The sequence below is a fragment of the Bos indicus x Bos taurus genome, chromosome 3, assembly GCF_003369695.1.
Source record: "Bos indicus x Bos taurus breed Angus x Brahman F1 hybrid chromosome 3, Bos_hybrid_MaternalHap_v2.0, whole genome shotgun sequence".
Lineage (NCBI taxonomy): Eukaryota > Metazoa > Chordata > Mammalia > Artiodactyla > Bovidae > Bos > Bos indicus x Bos taurus.
The window spans coordinates 21571245-21593731 of record NC_040078.1 but is presented as its reverse complement, the minus strand read 5'-3'; the positions used below and the strand labels follow the sequence as shown (position 1 = coordinate 21593731).

General features: G+C 36.6%; 1 protein-coding gene across 5 annotated transcripts in view; it reads left to right on the top strand.

Moving 5' to 3' along the window:
- The window catches only part of GPR89A (G protein-coupled receptor 89A), a 57863-nt gene that overhangs the window by 15676 nt on the left and 19700 nt on the right, over nucleotides 1-22487 (top strand). For all 5 annotated transcript variants that reach the window (XM_027535320.1, XM_027535342.1, XM_027535346.1 and 2 more), the window contains exons 4-10: nucleotides 1486-1592; nucleotides 2146-2247; nucleotides 8278-8398; nucleotides 9136-9216; nucleotides 13624-13733; nucleotides 15628-15716; nucleotides 16877-16969. In XM_027535320.1, coding sequence (XP_027391121.1) covers nucleotides 1486-1592; nucleotides 2146-2247; nucleotides 8278-8398; nucleotides 9136-9216; nucleotides 13624-13733; nucleotides 15628-15716; nucleotides 16877-16969 — 703 coding nt within the window. The remainder of the gene's footprint in view (nucleotides 1-1485; nucleotides 1593-2145; nucleotides 2248-8277; nucleotides 8399-9135; nucleotides 9217-13623; nucleotides 13734-15627; nucleotides 15717-16876; nucleotides 16970-22487) is intronic.

Sequence of the window (22487 nt, the reverse complement as noted above, 5' to 3'; positions counted from 1 at the left end):
ATCATCTTGTATTTAATATATACTTATAAGCCATTTAACTACTTAACCTTCTTTGAAACCAGGCCTAGTTTTAAGTCAGTTTAAAATCAATAAATACAAAGGACACCATCAAGAAAGTTTACCGATATCCCAGAAATGGGAGAAAATTTTTGTAAACCATAAATCTGATATAGGACTTCTATTTCGAATATGTAAAGAACTCTAACAACTCAGTGATAAAAAGACAAATAACACAGTCAAAAATTAGACAAAGGAAAAAAAATGGACAAAGGATCTGAGTAGGCATTTCTTCAAATAAGATATCCAAATGGTGGAAAAGCTAAAAAAAGGAACAACCCAAATGTCCACCAACTAATGAATGGATAAACAAAATGTGGTATATCCATACAATAGTATGAATATTATTCAGCCATAAAAAGAAGTGAAACATTGATAGATGCTGCACATGGATGGACATTGAAAACTTAATGCTAAGTTAAAGAAGTCAGTCCCAAAAGATCATATATTACATGATTCCATGTACATGAAATATCCAGAATGTGCAAGTCCATAGAAACAGAGTATATTGGCACTTTCCTAGGACTGGTGGTGGTGGTGGTTTAGTTGCTAAGTTGTGTCCGATTCTTGCAATCCCCTGGCAGGAGTCCAGCTAGGCTCCTCTGTCCATGGGATCCTCCAGGTAAGAATACTGGAGTGGGTTGCCATTTCCTTCTCCAGGGAATCTTCCTGACCCAGGAATCGAACCCGGGTCTCCTGCACTGCAGGCAGATTCTTTACTGACAGCTACACAGAAAACTCCTCTTCCTAGGACTGGGGAGGTTGAAAGGAAAGGAGAGTGATTGCTAATGGGTACTGGGTTTCATCGTGGACTGATGAAAATGTTCTAAAATTGATTGTAGTAATGGTTGCACAATGTGAATATACTGAAAACCCTTATATCGTACACTTTAAATATGTGAATTATGTCTCAGTAAATTGTTATAAAAAGTCCTAAAAATCAATAAATAAAATATTTTATAAGCAGTAGTGAAAGTAATCATGCAGATCAGATGTTTAGTTATATTGAGGTTACAGAAGAAGTATTTATGTGTCTTTATAATGCATATTATTAACATTTATTTTCTTTTAATTCTTATATTGAAATATGACTCCCAGTGTTAAGTGAAACAATAATCATCTACCAGTAATAATATATATTGATATATGTTATTATATATTGCCTATGATTATAACCAGAGCATTAACAGTCTCAATTAAAAAAATGAAATTCTTAGGAGGTTACAATGGCCATATATACCTTTCAGAACTTTATAATAAATTTTTTAATCTCTATAAATGAGTAGATAGTAACAGCCTAGTTGACTACTAAGATGAAATATATTCAGTATTGAGTTCAAAGAGCAAGAGATCCTTTGGAAGACTAAAGAGAGTGAAAATAGCTGCCCTTTTCCCCTCCTAGTGATAATTCTTTGACATTTGTTTCAGCTCCCGTTATTTTCACTGGAAAATGAACCTGTGTGTAATTTTGTTGATCCTGGTTTTCATGGTGCCTTTTTACATTGGCTATTTTATTGTGAGCAACATCCGACTATGTGAGTATTTTACCCTCATATCAGCACATGATTTAAGATGAGTGTTCTTAGGGATTGAGGCTGCAGAGAGCTTCATTTCTATATTACTTTCAGTAGCTACTGTTATTTGGGGGCACCTCATACACAGCATCTTTAAAAGGTTAACACAAAATAAATATTAAATGAATGATTAGGTTATTTGTCCTGCCACAACTTTACTTCTCTTTCTACTAGAATGTCTTTCCTTTCATTTTTCCAGTTCAGGGTACTATTTTTACTTTTTGATTTGTACTGGGGATTGTTATTAGTACTTTATCAGAAAATTACTTTTTCCCCCTCTTCAACTGTCATTTTAAAAGACTTCTTCATTCTTAAAAAAAAAAGTCTCCCCTAACTCAACTAGATTTCTCTTACAATGGTAAGAAGTTTAGAAAACAATTTCTAAAACTTATGTTGTTCCACCAATCATTTACCAAGTGAGCAAGGCAGCCAAATATTAATTAGGATGATCTCTTAAACTTATGTAAAGAAAACTTTTATATATACTTATTTCACCTTGTCTCCTCTTTCTTAGTACATAAACAGCGACTGCTTTTTTCCTGTCTCTTATGGTTGACCTTTATGTATTTCTTCTGGAAACTGGGAGATCCATTTCCCATTCTCAGCCCCAAACATGGTGAGTGTATGTGGTAGGGAGGGGAAAAGTGTCGTTTAGTATTTTCTACTTTGAAAAAAATCAGTTTTTATAAACTACTTATTATGGGAAACACAGCAAGTTATTTCTCTAAAAAAATGTCTGGTTTTGAACTGAATTTTTCTTTCATCCTAGGAGGTATCAGATGCTGGTTTGGTAACAGACTTCTGTCATTTTAGAGCAGGAGTTTTGACTTTAGGTTAGTGAATGAACTTTAAGGGAATAATGGATTGAGAAAGGTATCCTTAACTTTAGCCCCCTGGTATTTTATGCAGAATGATGGGAATGTATATGTATATTTGGAAGTGAGATATCCATAAGCTCTTATGAGATTCCCAAAGTGGTCTGTGACCCAGAAGGTAAATGGTCAGTGCTCAAGTGATAATGAAGATCGTCTCTAGGGAGTGTATGTATTCTGGGAAAGAGCAATGACATAAAACTCTATTGGTAGATGAAAAGCTTTTTAGGAGTTAGTGTCTCTCCAAACAAAAAAGTTCATTTTAAATTCAACAACTGGTCGTGGACAGAGCCCTGCTTTCTATGCTCATCAATGGGCAAAATCCCTCAACAAGCAAGTTCTTCTAGAACTACTTCAGAAATAAATACTCCTCCAGAATATATATACATATATATATATGTGTGTGTATGTTATATTAGAGCACCTAACTATAATGGATCTACTGAGACTTTCATATACTGAAGCTTTTTTTTTAAAATACACATCTTTTCATTTTACTGTCCTGCTGTGCCTGTTGGAGAAGGCAATGGCAACCCACTCCAGTACTCTTGCCTGGCAAATCCCATGAATGGAGGAGCCTGGTGGGCTGCAGTCCATGGGGTCGCTAAGAGTCGGACACGACTGAGCAACTTCACTTTCCCTTTTCACTCTCATGCATTGGAGAAGGAAATGGCAACCCACTCCAGTGTTCTTGCCTGGAGAATCCCAGGGACGGGGGAGCCTGGTAGGCTGCTATCTCTGGGGTCGCACAGAGTTGGACACAACTGAAGTGACTTAGCAGCAGCAGCAGCTGCACCTATCAAGGTTCTTATAGCAGAAAACAGATTCTACTCTAACTAGTTTAAAGTAGGAAGTGGTTTATTACAGTGTATTGGGAGTTTTCAGAAATTCTGGTAAAGCAGGGTGTCAAACTTGAGTGCTGCATAGTAACAAGAAACACCCAACCACATAGTACTAAATTAGGAGGAAAAAGAAAACCATAGAAGTTGTCACCTGCCACTTAGGACCTATGATCGGGGACCAGACATTAGAAATGGCTCCAGCTGCTCCAGTTCCCAAGTGCTGTCATCACTCCCACATTATTCACGTCTGTGTTTGAGGTCTTACATGGACAAGTGAATGTGAGGCAACCCAGGTGACATTCAGAATCTTAGCTTCAAGGAAATCTGGGAAAGAGCTTTTGGCTTTCCAGATTCTGTAGGAAAAGAAGTCATGCTAGAAAGGCAGTGAAATGAGTGGTGCCTGAGCCAGTGTCGTAAATCTGCCGTACCTCCCATGTGTCCTTTCATGTCTAGTCATTGCCTAGAGCAGGGATCTGGGGGAGAGAGGTTTTAAGACTCTTCTCCAGGAGTGTCAGAGGAAATGTGCAGTTTTTAAAAGCATGTGGAATGTCATAATAACTGTGTATTTTTTAAATAAAAATAGTTATTTTGAAATTTCACGTAACATCAAAAAGCCCCCAAAAGTTAAGAAACACCAGCATACCAAAATCCTTTATATTCTTATCGTGTCATACAAGACTTTCCACATCCTGACAACTGTTCTCTTTCTCTATCTGTCCTCCAGTCCTGCCAAATTACTTAAAGTTTCTAGAACTGTTCTATCAGCCTGGATAGTCCTTCACCTCTGTTCTGCCTGGAAAATACCTATTTATTCTTTCAGTATTCAACTCTTGTCGATTCCTCTAAGAACTTTCCTGGCCATCATTAGGAATTGTCAGTTTCTCCTGCCTCAGTACACTTATATCACCTTTAAAACTTGTGATTACTTGTTTCCTTATCTAACTTCCTCATTGACCTGTGAGCTCCCTGAGGTCAGAGACTATGTCTTATTTATCATTATATCCTTAGTGCCTGTCATGGAACCTAGCACATAATAAGTGTTTAATACATATCTATTGAATTAGTGAATGAAAAAAAAATTGGTTCTCCAAGGTGGTAGATGAGTTCAAGAATCTGACACTCTGGGTAGGAACTTAAGATTTGTTAATGTGATCAGCATGCCCATGTCATTGTGTGGAAAAATTTGGAGTAGAGAGGCCCTGATGATATACTTCTCATATAAACTGTTTCAAATGAATGCCCAGAGAGAGATTTGTCTGTGATACTAGAAATGAGGGACACAAGTGGTAAGAGGACCCCAGGGCTGCTAACAGCGATAGTGCAAGCTCACATGTAGTTCAAAGGTATGACTGATGCCTTTTCCAGCCTTCTGGAGAGCAGTCAACTCACGTAACCAGTGCAGCCAGACAGTGCCTGAGAGGAGATAAAGACTATCACATCTATTGTTCCATCCCTTTTTAAAATTCTGTGGGGATATCCTGAAGAATACACCCAGAAGAAGAGCTAACGAATAGTTTCAGTGTTAGTCTTTCCTTTGTGCTCCAGTAAATAAGCATTTTGGTTTTATTTCGGAATGTTCAAGTATCTAATTAATTTGACCCTGTAAAAGAAATAAGGAGGAAGAAAAGTTTAGGCAATAACTGGGAAGCAGCGAGGCTTACACTGCCTTTTTAGAGCTTTTCCCAGACTGTCTCAACAACCAGTGTGGTTTGTTGCTATGGAGACCATGGAAGAAACTATAAGATCCAGTCTTTACTTATGTGAAAAAATGTCTGTAAAAGTATTCCTTGTGCAGTGCCTGCACCTAGGAAGGTCGGAAGACATTCCATGGTAGGAAAGAGGAAGAGAAACTAAGAATCATATGAAGTTAGAAGGAATCTGTGTGAGCAAATAGCAGCAAATCACTTAATCCATCTGACTTTCCATTTATGAGCTAGAAAATAAGAATTATAATGGTTAACCTTTACTTCATAGAAATACTGAGATTAAGTAGATAGTATTAAAAGTACTTTAAGCCAGAAAAAGATACTTAATAAAGGGACAGTACCTTGAAGGGTAAAAAGGGCACATTTTTCCAGTTTTTTATATAACCTGTATTAATCCCTTAGGGTTTTTTTTTTAATGTAACTTGGCAATAGTTATGTATCCACAGTCAACAAACATTTGTTGAACACCTTTCATGTTCCAGGCAGTAAGTAAAGATCAATAAGACATGATTCCTTCCTGTAAAAACGATACAAATTCAAGAGATATGTGAAGAGTACCTTCAGAATTTGGGTTTATTCATTCATTTAACATTTTACAAATATTTGTTGAGCACCTAGTTTATGTTAAGTGCTAGAGATACAACCATGAACAAAAATTATCATAGAAAATTATGCAGCTAAGGATATCAAATTTATTCCAAGCCCTTAGCATCAACTTTTCTGAGGAAGTGATATTCAAGCTGAGATTTAAAGGACAAAACCAAAGGTATATTCAGCAGGAAGTCACAAGAGACATCATGTAAAGCCCTGAAGTGTATTCAAGACCGAGTAAGAGACTGAATAGAAACTAATGGTATAGATTTTTTTTTTGGGTGACCAGATAGTTGATGATATCATTTGCTAAGAAAAGTAATACAGAAAAAGGAAGATAATTTTAGTTTAGGATATGTAGAATTTGTGTTGCCTGTGCACATCTAAGTGATATTCAGTAGGTAATTAGATACACAAATCAGGAACTTAAAAGTACAGATTTATCTGTCCTCTTGGAGATAATTCCAGGAATCTAACAGATATCATCAGCTGAATGCTGTTAGGTGAAACTGGGGAAACAGGCAAGATCACCCAAGGAAAATGTAGACTGAAATGAAAGAGGGAATTCTGGTCCATGGAGAACAAAAACAGACCAAGAAAAAGCAAGTAGAGAAGGAAAACAGAAATGGTAGTATAAAAGCCAAGAAAGACAAATAATGCAAAATAGGAACAATTCAATGTCATAAATGATCAAATAAAACATGGATTGTAAAATGTTGAATTTTGCAATCAGAAGAAAATTCCTGACCATATTATGATAATGGCTAAGAGTCCAGGCTCTGGAGCTAGGCTGTTTGGGTTTAAATCCTGACTCTGCCACTTATTAGCTATGTTAGCTTGACTAAGTTACTTAACTACTCTGTGCCTCCATTTCATCGTCTGTAAAATGAGATCTTAAGTAATATCCACCTGAGTTGTTATGAGAATTAAGTGAATTAATACAAGTAGAATACTTAAAACAGTACATAGTATATAATAGGTGCTTGGTGAATATTACCTATTATATTGCCATTGTGATTTTTAGTGAAAGCACTTTCATTCAGTGTAGAACAGTGGGATGAAAGCTGAATTGCAGCCAGTTGAAGAATAAATGGACATGAAAGAACCTCCTCCATTTAAGGGGTAAATAGAGAGGGTTGGTACCTAGATGTACACTCAAGGCCAAGGACAGACTTTTTCTTAGGAAAAAACTTGAAACTGAAAGGAAAAAAATCAGCAAAGAAGGAAAGATTGAAGATAAAAGAGAGGGAGAGAGAGAGAGTGGACAGACAGTAGAACAAATTTTAGAGGAGGTAGAAGGGGCATTAGATCAAAAGCACAGGAAGAGAAGCCCTAGCTGTGGACACCGTCTTGTTCTGAAGAGGGTAAGTTAGAAGGATGATTGCAGATGTAAATGTTTGAAGATAGTTGATGTCTAATAACTTCTTCCTTACGTGATAAGCACATTAGCTAAAAAGAACAAAGATTGGAAAAATGGGTTAAAGTATATCTGCTAAGGGGTAGAGGGAGAGATGGCTAACCAAGGGCAAGAAAAGGATTCCTTGGTAGTGAATGATTTCTGTTAAGACTAGAGACCATACACTTATAATGGCATCAATGTCAGCATGCATTCTAGTAGTTTTGGGCAGCTCAGGCATGGGCACTGGGAAGGCAGAGTGTCAGGTTGATCTAGGGTTAGGAGTTTGCAGGATCAATGCTTTAGGAGAAGAGTAGGGGCTGAGGGTCCTGAGAAGAGAAGTTAAACAAGCTTGGAGTCCAGGTTCAGCAAGGAAGGAATTGGAAGGTCGGGGATGCAAAAGACTAGAAACCAGAGATCACAATGAGCTCTAAAATGGGGTAGTGGAAATACAGGCACAAGAGGACTTAAATATTGGAAGTACAGCTTCAGAGCCCGTAGAACTCCTGAATGGTCCCTCTGGTGTTAGGCCATAGGAGTGGATGGCTGAAGTCGACTCTATCCTAGAAATAGAAAGTGAGACCAAATTTGAACTCGTTTTTCCCTGTGACACCAGACTTCCTGAGTTACTCTTAGCATTGCTTTCTTTTACTTATTCCAAATATATCAAAAATAGCATTTATTTTAACTACCATGCTGATTTTCAGCATTCTCAAAAAATAGGAAACAATTGATAATTGGAATAAAATTGAGTATCTAAAACTCATATACTTACTCATTCTATAAATTCAACCCATTTATTAGATGCTTTATGTGCTTCTTGGTGGCAAAAATGAATAAGACATAGCTAAAGAACTGATGACATTAGGGGAAAATATGTAGACTGAAGGTAACTGTAGTGGAAAGTATTATCTCCTATTTATACTTTTCTAACAGATTTGCTTTCTCAAAAGTACTACTTTGTTAGAGTTCACGTTACCTTGGGTAAATAGCAAATGTTATTTATTGTTATTTTACCATTACCCAAGAATAGAGATGATTCTGGAAGCATTTGGGATAAGAAGAAAATCAATAGACTTTTATATTTATTAGAGAAAAATCCACATATGAATAATTAATTTAGCTTATGTAAGTTAGCTAAAAGTAATGGTTGTTGTTTTCAGTGATGTTTCCTTTTGCTGTGAGATGAAAGCCGATTTATCTGTATCACCTGGCATTAATGTGCTTTCATATTTTTAGGGATCTTATCCATAGAACAACTCATCAGCCGGGTAGGTGTGATTGGGGTGACTCTCATGGCTCTTCTTTCTGGATTTGGTGCTGTCAACTGTCCGTATACTTACATGTCCTACTTCCTCAGGTAACGAGAATTTTGTTTTTCTTTTCTTCTCATTACTTCTTGAATACATATGTAACATCATGCCCCCATCATTAATACTTAAATATTAGATCTATGATACTGCCTTTTTATTCTTCTCTGTTCTTTTGGATATTGGCCTAGGAATCTTTCTAAATGAGTCTTATTACTTATATATTGCTGGCCCTTGTTATTCTACATTTATTTTTAAAATGGCAATTTCAATCTGACCTCCAACCCCTTTCACTCCCACCTTTTTTTTTAATATAAATTTATTTATTTTAATTGGAGGTTAATTACTTTACAATATTGTATTGGTTTTGCCATATATCAGCATGAATCCGCCACGGGTATACAAAGCACATTTCTAGTGGACAGCAATGTGAGCCAGTCCCAACTTCAGGAAATTGGTTCCTCCCAAAAGTAAAACAGTAGACGACAATGCCAAGTTAGAAGTGTAGATACACATATATCCTAAATGTCACTGGATCAAGTCTAAGGAAATCTATAAGATAGCTAGTTACCTTCTGCTCCCCTGAGGCCCCAGGACTATTGGCTATTAAAAAGTGACAATAAAAGCATTTTTTTTTGCTTATTATACTTATTTTAATATTCCCCAGGAATAGTACAGTTCCTTAAATTACTGGGTAATGATTGAGGTTCCTGTGTTTCTCCAGCTGCCCTGTATTATGCCCAAAGATGGAACCCCAAACTCTGCTAACAGCTTATGCTTATTATAGGAATGTGACTGACACAGATATTCTAGCCCTGGAACGGCGACTGCTCCAAACTATGGATATGATCATAAGCAAAAAAAAAAGGTAAGCTATCAGCATATTAAAAACTTGTGCTGTTCAAATTTCTCAACAAGGAAATTTGACATGACTGGTGCTAACAGGGAATTTCATCTTATTTATTTTTAAGTTAGGGAACCACCAGAGACTTTAGTGTCTAATCTTGTGTGAAGGAAAATTTTCAAATCAACCTTACTTCCTAACTTCAAATATAAATTCTCTTAGATAAATATTAGAATATCTTTTATATTTGAAGGTATTCTACATTGAGTATTTTAACAGTCTATTGTCCTGCATTTTTATAAACTTTTTCACAGTTTGTTTCAACCTCCTTTTCTCCAACTACTTTATAAAATCCTTCACGTCTTCCAACTATTGTTGTTGTTTTTATTATTTAAAAAGTACTTTTAAAATGTTTGTTTTCAAAGTGGCATTTCTAGAAGTTTGTGTCTCAGTAGGTAAAAGCACAGACGCTAGATTCAGACTATCTGGATCTGAATCTTTGGCCTACAACTCAGTGTGACTTTAAGGTAGTTGCTTTATTTCCTTATGTCTTGATTTACTTATCTATAAAATGGAAATAATAATAAAGACTTGAGTGACATGCAGACTTCTTAGAATAGTGAACTATAAATAGCTAAGGGAACTATTAATAATCTCAGCAGGACAATCATTTGGTTTTAATATTTTGCCTTTATTCATTCATATGAATGAATCATTCACTTAATAATTGTAGAAAGCCTAGTTTATGTTGGACACTGTACTAAATGCTGAATAGTACATAGAGATAGAATGATGAGCAAGGTAATCAATTCCTACCTTCGTGAAACTTATTAGTCTACTCTTATTAGAGTTAGTATTACTCATATAAAAATGATGTCATAGAAGTTTTAAGTTGATTAATGTTTTTCCATTTCATGTGTCTTCTTTCAACACTTTCCTATAGTAAGATACATAATCAAGTCAGAAGACTTAATGTAAGAGAGAACAATAGATATTAGAATGATAAAGAGGTCCAGATTCGCCAACTAATTCTTTATCTCCATTTGTATACATCTTCACTAGGGGACTGGAAGTAGATACACATGTGTATACATTTATTTACTTATATATGTTTCGTTCACATTCAAACTATACAGTTTATTTTACATGAATGAATATGAATGTTGATTTTTAGAACACAACAATAAGAGTGATGTTATTCAGTATTAAAACATACTGTTTTATATAGAAACATACTGTTTGGATTCCCAGGATTATTCTCCCTTTTACTATATTTACTTTATTCATGTAGAGAGATGAATATAAAGTCATGACGCACATCAAATGCAGATGTGTACTTTTAAGCCATTTCATCACTAATCTGTCTTGGGATTTGGCTCTGATCTATACATGAACCCCTATAGACCTTGGTAAGTCAGGATCTGGGATGCCTTGTGGTCCTGCAGCATATCTTCATAATTTGAGTGGCTTTCAGAAGAATCAGCCTCCCAATTTGACCTAATTATCACAGTTCTCTACCTGGTAGAGCTAACAGTTCAAGTACAGCTAGATAAACTGCTTGCTAGAACAAAAAAATAACAGTCCTCAGAAAAATAAAACAGATTACAAAGTCAGTGAAATATAATATCTACAAAGACAAGTCTTCAGTCAAAGCTTGCTGGGCATACAAAGAAACAGAACTGTGTAACCCATATTCACGATAAAAAGCAACTAACAGACACTTAACTCCAGGTGGGCGCAGATAACAGCTTTAACAAACAGACTTGAAAACAGCTATTATAAATACATTTAAAAAAATGAAAAAATATACAGTATTAATTAGTGAACAGAAAAGGTGTCTCAAAAGAGAAATAGAAACTATATTTTTAAAAAGAAGCAAAAGGAAATTCAAAAGCTGAAAACAACAGTAACTAAAATGAAAATTTTACTAGGTAGGCTTAGCAGAGTTGAGATGGCAGAAGAATCAATTAGTGAACTTGAAAGCAGGTCAATAGAAATTATTCAGTCTGAAGAATAGAGAAATAAAAGATGAAAGAAAAATGAATGAAAATCTCAGGATGAAGCACTATCAAGCAGTCCAACAGATACCTGTAGTTGGAGTCCTCTAGGACTAAGGAGCAAAAAAAAGTACTTACATAATGGCCAAAAGCCTCCCAAATTTAGTGGAAAACATTAATTTACAGATCTAAGAGGCTTAAGTCAAACACAAGTTTGACTAGTTTTATATAGTCAGATTGCTAAAAGACAAAGATAAATAAAAAATGATGAATAGATACAGTTGTTTGTGTTCAGTCACTAAGTCGTGACCAACTCTTTGCAACCCCATAGACTGCAGTATGCCGGGCTTTCTTGTCCTTCACTATCTCCTGGAGTTTGCTCAAACTCATGTCCATTGAGTCAGTGATGCCATCCAACCATTTCATACTCTGTTACCCGCTTCTCCTGCCTTCAATCTTTCTCAGCATCAGGGTCTTTTATAATAAGTCTGTTCTTCACATCAGGTGGCCAAATTATTGGCGTTTCAGCATCAGTCCTTCCAATGAATATTTAGTATGATTTCTTTTAGTATTGACTGGTTTGATCTCCTTGCAGTTCAAGGGACTCTCGAGAGTCTTCTCCAGCACAATTGAAAAGCATCAATTCTTCAACCCTCAACCTTCTTTCTGGTCCGATTCTCACATCTGTACATGACTGCTAGAAAAGCCATAACTTTGAATAATATATGGACCTTTGTCAGCAAAGTGATGTCTTTGCTTTTTAATATGCTGTCTATGTTTGTCATAGCTTTCCTTCCAAAAAGCAAGCATCTTTTAGTTTCATGGCTGCAGTCACTGTCTGCATTGATTTTGGAGCCCAAGAAAATAAAATCTGTTACTGTTTCTACTTTTCCCCCATCTGTTTGCCATGAAGTAATAAATCTAGGGGAACCATGAAGAAAGTAATACAACTTGGAAACTACATTGCATTCACTCAGTATCCAGGTGTGGCCAATACACTTAACATTCTTTTTGTTTTTTTTTAATGCTTTTTAAAAATTTTTGTTTATTTTTAAATTTTTATTTATTTATTTTTGTTTGCACTGGGTCTTTGGTTGCTCTGCGCAGGCTTACTCTAGTTGCAGCAATTAGGAGCCACTCTTTGTTGTGGTGCGAAGGCTTCTCATTGCCGTGGCTTCTCTTGTGGAGCATGGGCTGGCTCTAGGGCACACGGGCTTTAGAAGTTGTGGCACATGGACTTAGTTGGCCCAAGGCATGTGAAATCTCCCCAGACCAGTCCCATGTCCCCTGCATTGTCAAGCAGATTTTTAACCACTGGACCACCAGGGCAGTCTTCTTTATTGTTATTATTTTAGCCAATGGCTTAGTTTAGCCTTCAGAAATACCATATGGTATTTGGTACCATTGGTACCATTTGTATTGGTCCTAACCATGAACACCAGTGCTGCTTCTTTATCCTTACCACTTCTATCTCTTGTCACCCTTTTGAGGTTAACGTTGAGTTAAATTCTTCTTTAGTTCTACAAATCTACTTTTATTAAACTCATCCTGTGTTTGGTTTTTTTTTAAGCCCATAGGCCTTGGCCTATTGTACCCTTCAAGTAACCATTTATGAACAAATGGTCTATTTTGCCTCAAAAGGACCCTGTTCTTAATATCTGTGTGATAGGCTGGAACATGCCAGCAGCCACCACTGACGTGGTAGGCCCTCCCATAAACTGATAGGAAGGGCAAATGTCCCACTGATTTATTCAGTAGTAGGAAGAGATTGACATTAGAGAGAGAATGGTGCTTTAGAAGAGGCCAGGTTTGTGTGATTTTCTGATTTTTTTTTTCTCTTGTCAGCTTCTGAAAAGGAAGGAAAGAAACGTTTATTGAATTCCTACCCTGTACCTGATCCTTTATCTAGGCATGTTAGCTATTATTTTATTTTGTTCTTAAATGATAATGGTAATAAGTAAATATATTGTTTCATTGATCTTCATAATCATCCAGACATGAGGACATGAAAACTCTAAAGCCTTACAGTTTCCAAGTGGCAGATCCAGTCTTCAGATTTATTGCCAACTCCAATTCTGTGCTCCTTCACCTTTTCCACATTCCTTCTGGGAGTGTATAGTTTTCCCTCAGTTGTAAGCAGTAGAAAAGTGGGACTCTAGAATTCAATCCTTCCCTGAACAGCTCAGCAAATGAAAGGAGCAGCTATGAGACGATGAGAATGGACTTTGAGGGTCCATGCTCCTTTGCTGAGGTTTTACATTTTCTTTTTTTAACAGTAGGTCCTTGTTGGTTATCTATTTTAATTATAGCTGTGTGTCCATGTCCATCCCAAACTCCCTGACGATCCCTTTCCCCCATCCTTACTTCCCACCATTCCCCACCCCCGGCAACCATAAGTTCATTCTGTAAGTCTTTACATTTTCTTTTATTTCAGGATGGCAATGACACGGAGGACTATGTTCCAGAAGGGGGAGGTGCATAACAAACCATCAGGATTCTGGGGGATGATAAAGAGTGTTACCACTTCAGCACCAGGAAGTGAAAGTATCCTTTATCCATTGGCTTATTTCTTTTTCTCAACTCTGGACCAAGGGCAGAAGAAAAATTAGTGTTGGGACAGGACATTCTCTTCTAAGATACCTGACTGCATCAGAGCTCAGCTGGCCAGGACTGGGCTTAGGAAATAGAAAGCCATAGATAATCCTAAAATAATAAAACTATTGTCTTTGAGTTGAAGGGATCCAAACAAGTCAGTCTTTCCATTTTACAGATGAGAAAATAGACCCAGAGAAGTTAAGTCACACAGTGGCTTGTGGCAAAGGTAAGACCAGAACTGTGGTCTCCTTAGTTCTTTCCACTACACTATTATATTTCCCAACTCCAAAAAACCACCACGAAACAGTGGCTCCCCAAATGACTGGTTTGTATATGGATTGTAAGGGCCCATTTCTAAAGCAGTCAGTTTTAGAAACAAATTTTAAGCAGCTCTTTATCTCCAGTAACTTTTTTGTTTAAAGAATCAAGGAGATTGTGTTAAAGAATTTGTCTTGGTCCAGCTGGTTGCAGTGTAAAATCTCTGTGGCTACCAGGCCGTCAAGCCAAAATTTGGTGTGATGGACTAGAGATGAGATAGCTTATGCATATTCCTCCCATCTCTGGCCTGAGGAAGAACAAATTCCCTTTTACCTCAGTTGGAGGAAAAGAATGTAACCTGTTCTTGCTATAAATTAATGATATACCTTTCTGGTGTGACATGCAGGTAGGAATTAGAACAAACAAAAAAATGGGATGACCACAGGAGAGAGGGGGAAAAAAGGTGACTTTAAATTTATTTAAACATTTATTTCACGTCTCCTATTTCCAGACAGAGTGCTAAACTGATGAGCAGAAGATAGCCTCTTTCCTCAAGGAACTTACTGCCTAATCATGGGGGAGCCAGACATGTAACTGAACCATGGTATTCAGTGGCCTGAACTGTGCCAACAGCAGCCACTACTGAGGAGGGAGCTGAAGGTCACTTGCTGATTTGGATAATAGACAGAAAAATCACAGAGAGGAGGGAGGATTTGGATTAAAACCAATTAAACTTCTGTTTTAGAAAGGGCTATCTTTACTATTTTTATTACTTAAAAATTTATGAAAGCCAAACTTGAGGTTTAAGCTATCTTAGCAACACTAAGCCAAGTCAAAAAAGTATCAGGATTATTTAACCTCTCTGAGTCCTTTCCTAAATGGAGAGGATAATCACACAGCCTCACTGAGTTCTTGGAAGGTGGCATAGAGTAATGGAAAGAGCAGACCTCAGAGTAAGGCAGCTCTGACTTTGCTTCCACGCCTATTAGCTGTGTGACTTTGAGCAAGATATTTGACTCTCTGAGCTTTACTTTCCTTATCTGCAAAATGGATAATGACACCTATCTCATGGGATTATTGTGAATGATAGAAGATAAGATCTGTAAAGAACTGAAGAAGGTAATGTCTATAAATCTCAGCCTGTATTAGAATTCAGTAAACATTAGATCCCTTTTCCTAGCATCGTATTTATTCAAGATAATTCAAGAGAAAACTTTGCTGTATATTTTAGGTGTTTTTCTTACTATGTAACTAACCTTTTGAGATTTCAAAAATGACATTTGACTTAAGCTAACTAGATAAAGCAAAAATAAACAGAACTACCTACCCGAGCCACTTTCAAGCTAGTGTAAAACTGAGTGGTAGGTGTTTGGTGGTGGTGCTCTTAATGGTAAAGCTTTTATACACCTGTGTCTGAGATTGAAAAAATAGTTCTGAAATAGTACTGCTGGCTATGAAGCAGGAAATTGAAAATATGAGCAGTTCCTAGGACCCGCTATAGAAGAAACCAAAAGCATGTGCTTTATTCATTGCTATTCCTTGAAACTTCTGTGTGATTTAAACCTTGATGCCCATTTTGTGCCAGATCTTACTCTCATTCAACAGGAAGTGGATGCTTTGGAAGAACTAAGCAGGCAACTTTTTCTGGAAACAGCTGATCTGTATGCTACCAAGGTACAGAGCAAGGAAACTGAAGTGTGGTTTTTACCAATGTGATTGAAGAGAGAGCAAGACTAAATAAGCTTTGTAGCATCCTCTGTGGCCAAGCCATGTAAGAGGCACCTCAGTAGCTTCAGTATCAGTCATGAAGCATTGATACCTGGATTCTTTGTGACATTGCTTCTACCAGTAGCAAAACCCTTAATGAAACACTCTCAAAAATGGAAATTATTGGAATAGTCAGAAGAAGCTTTTAATCATCTAGAAAGGTTGCACACGTCACTTCCTACTGATGGCCAAGATCAAGAAGGTGGTTCCTATGGTAGCTCCTGTGATTGTTTTTTATTCTCTTGCAAGTTAGTAATATTGTAAGAGCAGTAAGATATCTGCCATGGTCTGTTGTTATTGTTTATTCCCAAAGTCATGTCTGACTCTTTTGTGACCCCATAAACTATAGGCCACCAGGCTCCTCTGTCCATGGGATTTCCCAGGCAAGAATACTGGACTGGATTGCCATTTCCTTCTCCAGGGTATCTTCCTAACCCAGAGATCGAACCCAAGTCTCTTGCACTGGCAGGTGGATTCTGTACCACTGGGCCACTAGGGAAGCCCTTGCTGTGGTCTAGCTCTATTTTAAAGGCGCCAGATTAAGAAGAAACCTAACTGCAAAAAGCAACTTTCCTATGTACACCTAAAATGCAATGTAATTTAAACATGCAAAATCTATTACTTAAGATTGTTCCAACTATTTTAATCCTTTTTGAGGATCACTTCACAGGAATAGCTGCATAGGATAGAGATAAACATAGGCTTTGGAGACAGGTAGACCTGAGCCTAACTTCCCTTACTCACTAGCTGTGTGTCCTTAAGCAAGTTATTTAACCATTCTAAGCCTTCATTTTCTTATCTGTAAAATTAAAAAGGACATACCTCATAAGAGTTGTTGTGAAGATTAAAGTAGATACTGCATGTAAGGTGTTTATCCTAATTTTTGGTTTAAAGTAATCATTTAGTAAATTTTCCCACTACTACTATTATTGTTATTTTAATATTATTATCATGTGTGGTTTTAATTCTTAGCCTGAACAGTGATTCATAGAGGCAGAAATATTTTTGTAGAATGTAAATATACATTTTGCTAAGACTAACCATGTTTTGTGTTTGTTCTCCCTCAGGAGAGAATAGAATACTCCAAAACTTTCAAAGGGAAATACTTTAATTTTCTGGGTTACTTCTTCTCTATTTACTGTGTTTGGAAAATTTTCATGGTAAGTATATTTTTTTAATTGTCAAGGTTTAGATAATTTGCTCTAGTAATGGCAGAGAGAAAATTGGGTCTGATTGAGGCTGTGAACTAAGTTCCAAATCCAACTGCATCAACAGAGCATGTCATCTTTCACGTATCTGAGCCTCTTCCCTCTCTTCTTTTTGGGTCACCTAGAAAAGGGAGGTTGCATTTTTCTTCTGTCAGAAATCATTAGTAAGTTCTTAGGTTGTGAAATATATGAAGTGACTATAGAAGTTTCCTGTTTTACGCCCTACTCTTCATATTACTCATGAGTACATGACTGTATATAACACGACTCCAGCCTTCAGCTCAGAATAGAAACCACCTGTCCTTTTTAATAATCTGTATATACCCAAAAAGTAAATTCTAAAACATATTCCTACAGATAAATTCATCTTCTGTGCTTCCAGCTTTTACTCTTTGTGGCTTGCCCTCCCACTCTATTCTTTTTGTGCATTTTACGCACCGCTTTATTTGTCTTTACTTGTGACCCATCTGCAGGTATTAATGGATTTCAGTGTGATTATAAAAAAGGCTGATTTGACTTTCTGGTTTGATGACTTTCCCACTGAGGCTGTGCTTGCACAAAGAGGAGCTTTGTCAGCTTGTTAGTTAATTTTGATCAGTGTAGATGAATGGAGGATTCTAGATTTAACAGATCTAAATGTTATAAAAAATTGATGTTAATACCCATGCAGATGACATTTTTAAATCTTGACTTCTTCAGTGGGAGAGGATAAATAAAGATAGTGTATTCAGGTATCAAGTATTCATATTATTAAGCTACTAAAGGTTTTTCCTGAGATGCAGCCTTTAGGAGAGTGTAACATTTTTGTGTGTATGTGTGTGGACCATTTGTTTATTTTTATTTTTTTTAATTTATTTATTTTAATTGGAAGTTAATTACTTTACAATATTGTATTGGTTTTTAACAGTTTTATTGAGATATGATTGACATTCAGTAAACTGTACATATTTAACATATACAATTTGGTAAGTTTTGATATATGCGTATACCTGTGCAACAGCCATCACCCAATCAACATAGAGAACATATCCATCCATCACTTCCAAATGTTTCCTCAGGCCCCTTTGTCTCTCTATACTTTGTAGTATTCCACTGTATGGATGCACCACAATTTGTTTTATCTGTTCACCTGCTGATCAATATTTGTTTGTTTCCTGTTTGGGAATATTAGAAATAAAGTTGCTGTGAATATTTGTCTACAAGTCTGTTTTTGGACATGTGTTCTCTTTTCTCTTGGGAGAAAGCATTTGCTTGTAGAATGGCTGGATCATATGGCAGATATGTTTAACTTTTGAAGAAATGGCCAAACTTTTCCAAAGAGGTTGTACCATTTTACATTCCTACCTGCAGTATTTGAGAGTTTCAATTATTCCACATCCTTGCTAACACTGTGTAGTCAGTCTTTTAAATCTTAGATGTTTTAATAGATACGAGGTGGTACTAAATCATTTTAATTTGTATTTTCCTAATGCCTAATGATGTTGAACAACTTTTATGTGCTTTTTTGCCACCTGTGTATCCTCTCTGGTGATTTATCTATTCAGATTTTTTGCCAGTTTTTTAATTGTGCTCAGTCGTTCAGTCATGTCCAACTCTTTGCAGCGCATGGACTGTAGACCGTCAGGCTTCTCTGTCCATAGAATTTTCCAGGCAAGAATACTGGAGTGGGGTGCCATTTCTTCCTCCAGGGGATCTTCCCAACCCAGGGATTGAACCTACATCTCTTACATCTCCTGCATTGGCCTGCGGATTCTTTACCATTGGGCCACCTGGGAAGCCCATTTTTTAAATAGGTTCATTGTTTTCTTTTTGTTGGGCTTGAGAGTTTTTCAGTATATTCTGGTAACCTTTTATCAAATATGTGATTTTAAAATATTTTCTCCCATCAGTGACTTGGCTTTTCATTCTGTTAGCAGTATCCTTCAAAAATCAAAGGTCTTAATTTCAATGGTGTCCAATTTATCCTTTTTTTATTATAGATTATGCTTTTGTGTTGTATCTAAGAAATCTTTGTCTAACCTGGGGTCACAAAGATTTTTTTTCATATGTTTTCTTAATATGAAAAATATAAAATAGAAATTTTACAGTTTTAGATTTTACATTTAGGTCTGATCCATCTTAAGTTTAATTTCTGATACAATATTGGAGTATGAATCCAAGTTCACTTTTTTCACGTAGATATCCAGATGTTCTAGTACCATTTGTTGAAAAGAGTATCCTTTCTCCATTGAGGCAATTTTGCAATTTTTTCAAAAACTAATTGACCTTATGTATATGGGTCTGTTTCTGTTCTCTTTTTTTCTGTTGAGATTTATATGTATCTTATATATTTACTTCTGCCAATACCACACTGTCTTGATCAATATGTCTTCCAATCCCTGAACATGGTACAACTCTTCGTTTATTTAGATTTTCTTAGTTTTTCTCAGCAGTGTTTTATAGTTTTTGGTGTACAGATCTTTCTCATTTTTCATCAGATTTATCTAAGTATTTAATTTTTAGATGCTATTATAAATGACAGTGTTTTTATAATTTTCATTTTCAAGTGTTAATAGTATATAGATATACAATTGATTCTTACATATTGATTTTGTATTCTGTTACCTTGCTAAACTCTCTCATTGTTTTCCTACATAGACAGTTCCATCCTATCTTCTCCTCCTCTTCAAGCCTTACTGCACTGACCAAATCCTCCCATAACAGAATTAAGTAAAGCAGTCACCCTAATCTTGTTCCTGATCTTAGGGGGAAAGCATCCAGTCTTACACCATTAAGTATGGTGTTAGCTGTTGGTTTTTCCTAGATGCCTTTATCAGATTGAGGAATTTTCTTTTATTAATAGTTTCTTAAGTGTTTTTAATCATGAAAGCATGTTTGATTTTGTCACTTCTGCATCTATGGAGATGATCATGTGGTTTTTCTTTTTTAGTCTGCTAATACAGTAAAATTAATTTTTGAACATTAAACTGACCTCACATTCCTGGAGTAAACCTTACTTGGCCAGGTGTATTATCCTTTTAATGTTTTGTTAGATTTAATTTACTAATGTTTTGTGGAAGAGTTTTTGCATCTATGTTTATGAAAAATGTCAGAGTGTAGTTTTCTTGTTAACGTCTATGGTTTAGGTGTCTAACCTTAAAGAACAAGTTGAGAAGTATTTCTTTCTCTTCCAACTAGTAGAAGGGTTTGCATGGAATATTAATATATTAATAAATTAATGAATGTGATATATAATTAAATTCTATAATTGAATGTTAATATATAAATATATTAATAACTTTATTAAATGGAATCATGCGATGTGATCTTTTGTGGTTGGCTTCCTAACATAATGTTTTCAAGGTTTATCTATATTGTAGCCTCTATCAGTAAATACTTCATTCCTTTTTATGATCAAATACTATTTATTCCATTATATGGATATGCCACATTAATTTAAAGTATCCACTCATTAGTTGATGAACATTTGAGTTGTTTTATTGTGACAGTTCTGGCCACAGTAAATAATGCTCTTGAGCATTCATGTATAAGTTTGTTTTGGGGCTGTGCTGGGTCTTCGTCGCTGTGCAGGCTTTTCTGTCATCGCCGCGAGCAGGGGCTGCTCTGTTGTTGCAGCGCAGTCTTCTCGTGGTGGTGGCTTCACTTGTTGCAGAGCACAGGCTCGAGGGTGTGTGGACTCCGCAGGTGCAGCACATGGACTTAGCTGCTCTGTGGCATTTGGGACTTTTCTGGACTAGGGATCAGGCTGTGTTTCCTGCATTGGCAGGTGGATTCTTTACCTCTAAGCCATCAGGGAAACCCCATGTATAAGTTTTTATATGGACATGTGTTTCATTTCTCTTAGATATATATCTGTAGAAGTAGAATTGCTGGGTTATATGCTTACTATATGTTCAACCTTCTAATAAACTGCATAACTACCAGGCTGTTTTCCAAAGCATCTGCACCGTTTATATTCCTGCCAGCAATGTGTGACGGTTGCAATTTCTCCACATCCTCTCCAACACTTATTATCTGTCTTTTTAATTACAGTCATTTTGTTGTTCAGTCACTGAGTCGTTTCCAAGTCTTTGCAACCCCATGGACTGCAGCACGCCAGGCTTCCCTGTCCTTCACTATCTCCGGTGTTGGCTCAAACTCATGTCCATTGAGTTGATGATGCCGTCCAACCATCGTATCCTCTGTTGCCCACTTCTCTTCCTGCCCTCAGCCTTTCCCAGCATAAGGATCTTTTCCAATAAATGAGCTCTTCACATCAGATGGCCAGAGTATTGGAACTTCAACTTCAGCATCATTATCCCAATAAATATTCAGGGTTTATTTCCTTTAGGATTAGATTGGTTTGATCTCCTTGCTGTCCAAGGGACTCTCAAGAGTCTTCTCCAACACCACAATTCAAAAGCATCAATTCTTCAGTGCCCAGCCTTCTTTATGGTCCAGCTCTCACATCCATACATGACTACTGGAAAAACCATAGCTTTGACTAGATGGACCTTTGTCAGCAAAGTAATGTCTCTGCTTTTTAATACTCTGTCTAGGTTTGTCATAGCTTTTCTTCCAAGGAGCAAGCATCTTTGAATTTCATGGCGGCAGTCACTGTGTACAGTGATTTTAGAGCCCCCAAAAATAAAGTCTGTCACTGTTTCCTTTGTTTCCCCATCTATTTGCCATAAAGTGGTGGCACCAGATGCCATCCATGATTTTAGTTTTTTGAATGTTGAGTTTTAAGCCAGCTTTTTCACTGTCCTCTTTCACCTTCATCAAGAGGGTTTAGTTCCTCTTTGCTTTCTGTCGTAAGGGTGGTGTCATCTGCATATCTGGGGTTATTGATATTTCTCCCAGCATCTTGATTCCAGCTTGTGCTTCTTCCAGCCCAGCGTTTCTCATGATGTACTCTGCATAGAAGTTAAATAAGCAGGGTGACAATATACAGCCTTGACATACTCCTTTCCCAATTTGGAACCAGTTTGTTGTTCCATGTCCAGTTCTAACTGTTGCTTCCTGACCTACATACAGGTTTCTCCTTACAGGAGGCAGATCAGGTGGTCTGGTATTCCCATCTCTTTAAGAATTTTCCAGTTTCTTGTGATCCATACAGTCAAAGGTTTTAGCATGATCAATGAAGCAGAAGTCGATGTTTTTCGGGAATTCCCTTGCTTTTTCTGACTCAATGGATGTTAGCAATTTGATCTCTGATTCTTCTGATTTTTCTAACCCCAGCTTGTACATCTGGAATTTCTTGGTTCATGTACTATTGAAACCTAGCTTGAAGGATTTTTAGCATTACCTTGCTAGCATATGAAATGAGTGCAACTGTGCGGTAGTTTGAGCATTCTTTGGCATTGCCTTTCTTTGGGATTGTAATGAAACTGACTTTTTCCAGTCCTGTGGCCACTGCTGAGTTTTCCAAATTTGCTGGCATATTGAATGCAGCACTTTAACAGCATTATCTTTTAGAATTTGAAATAAC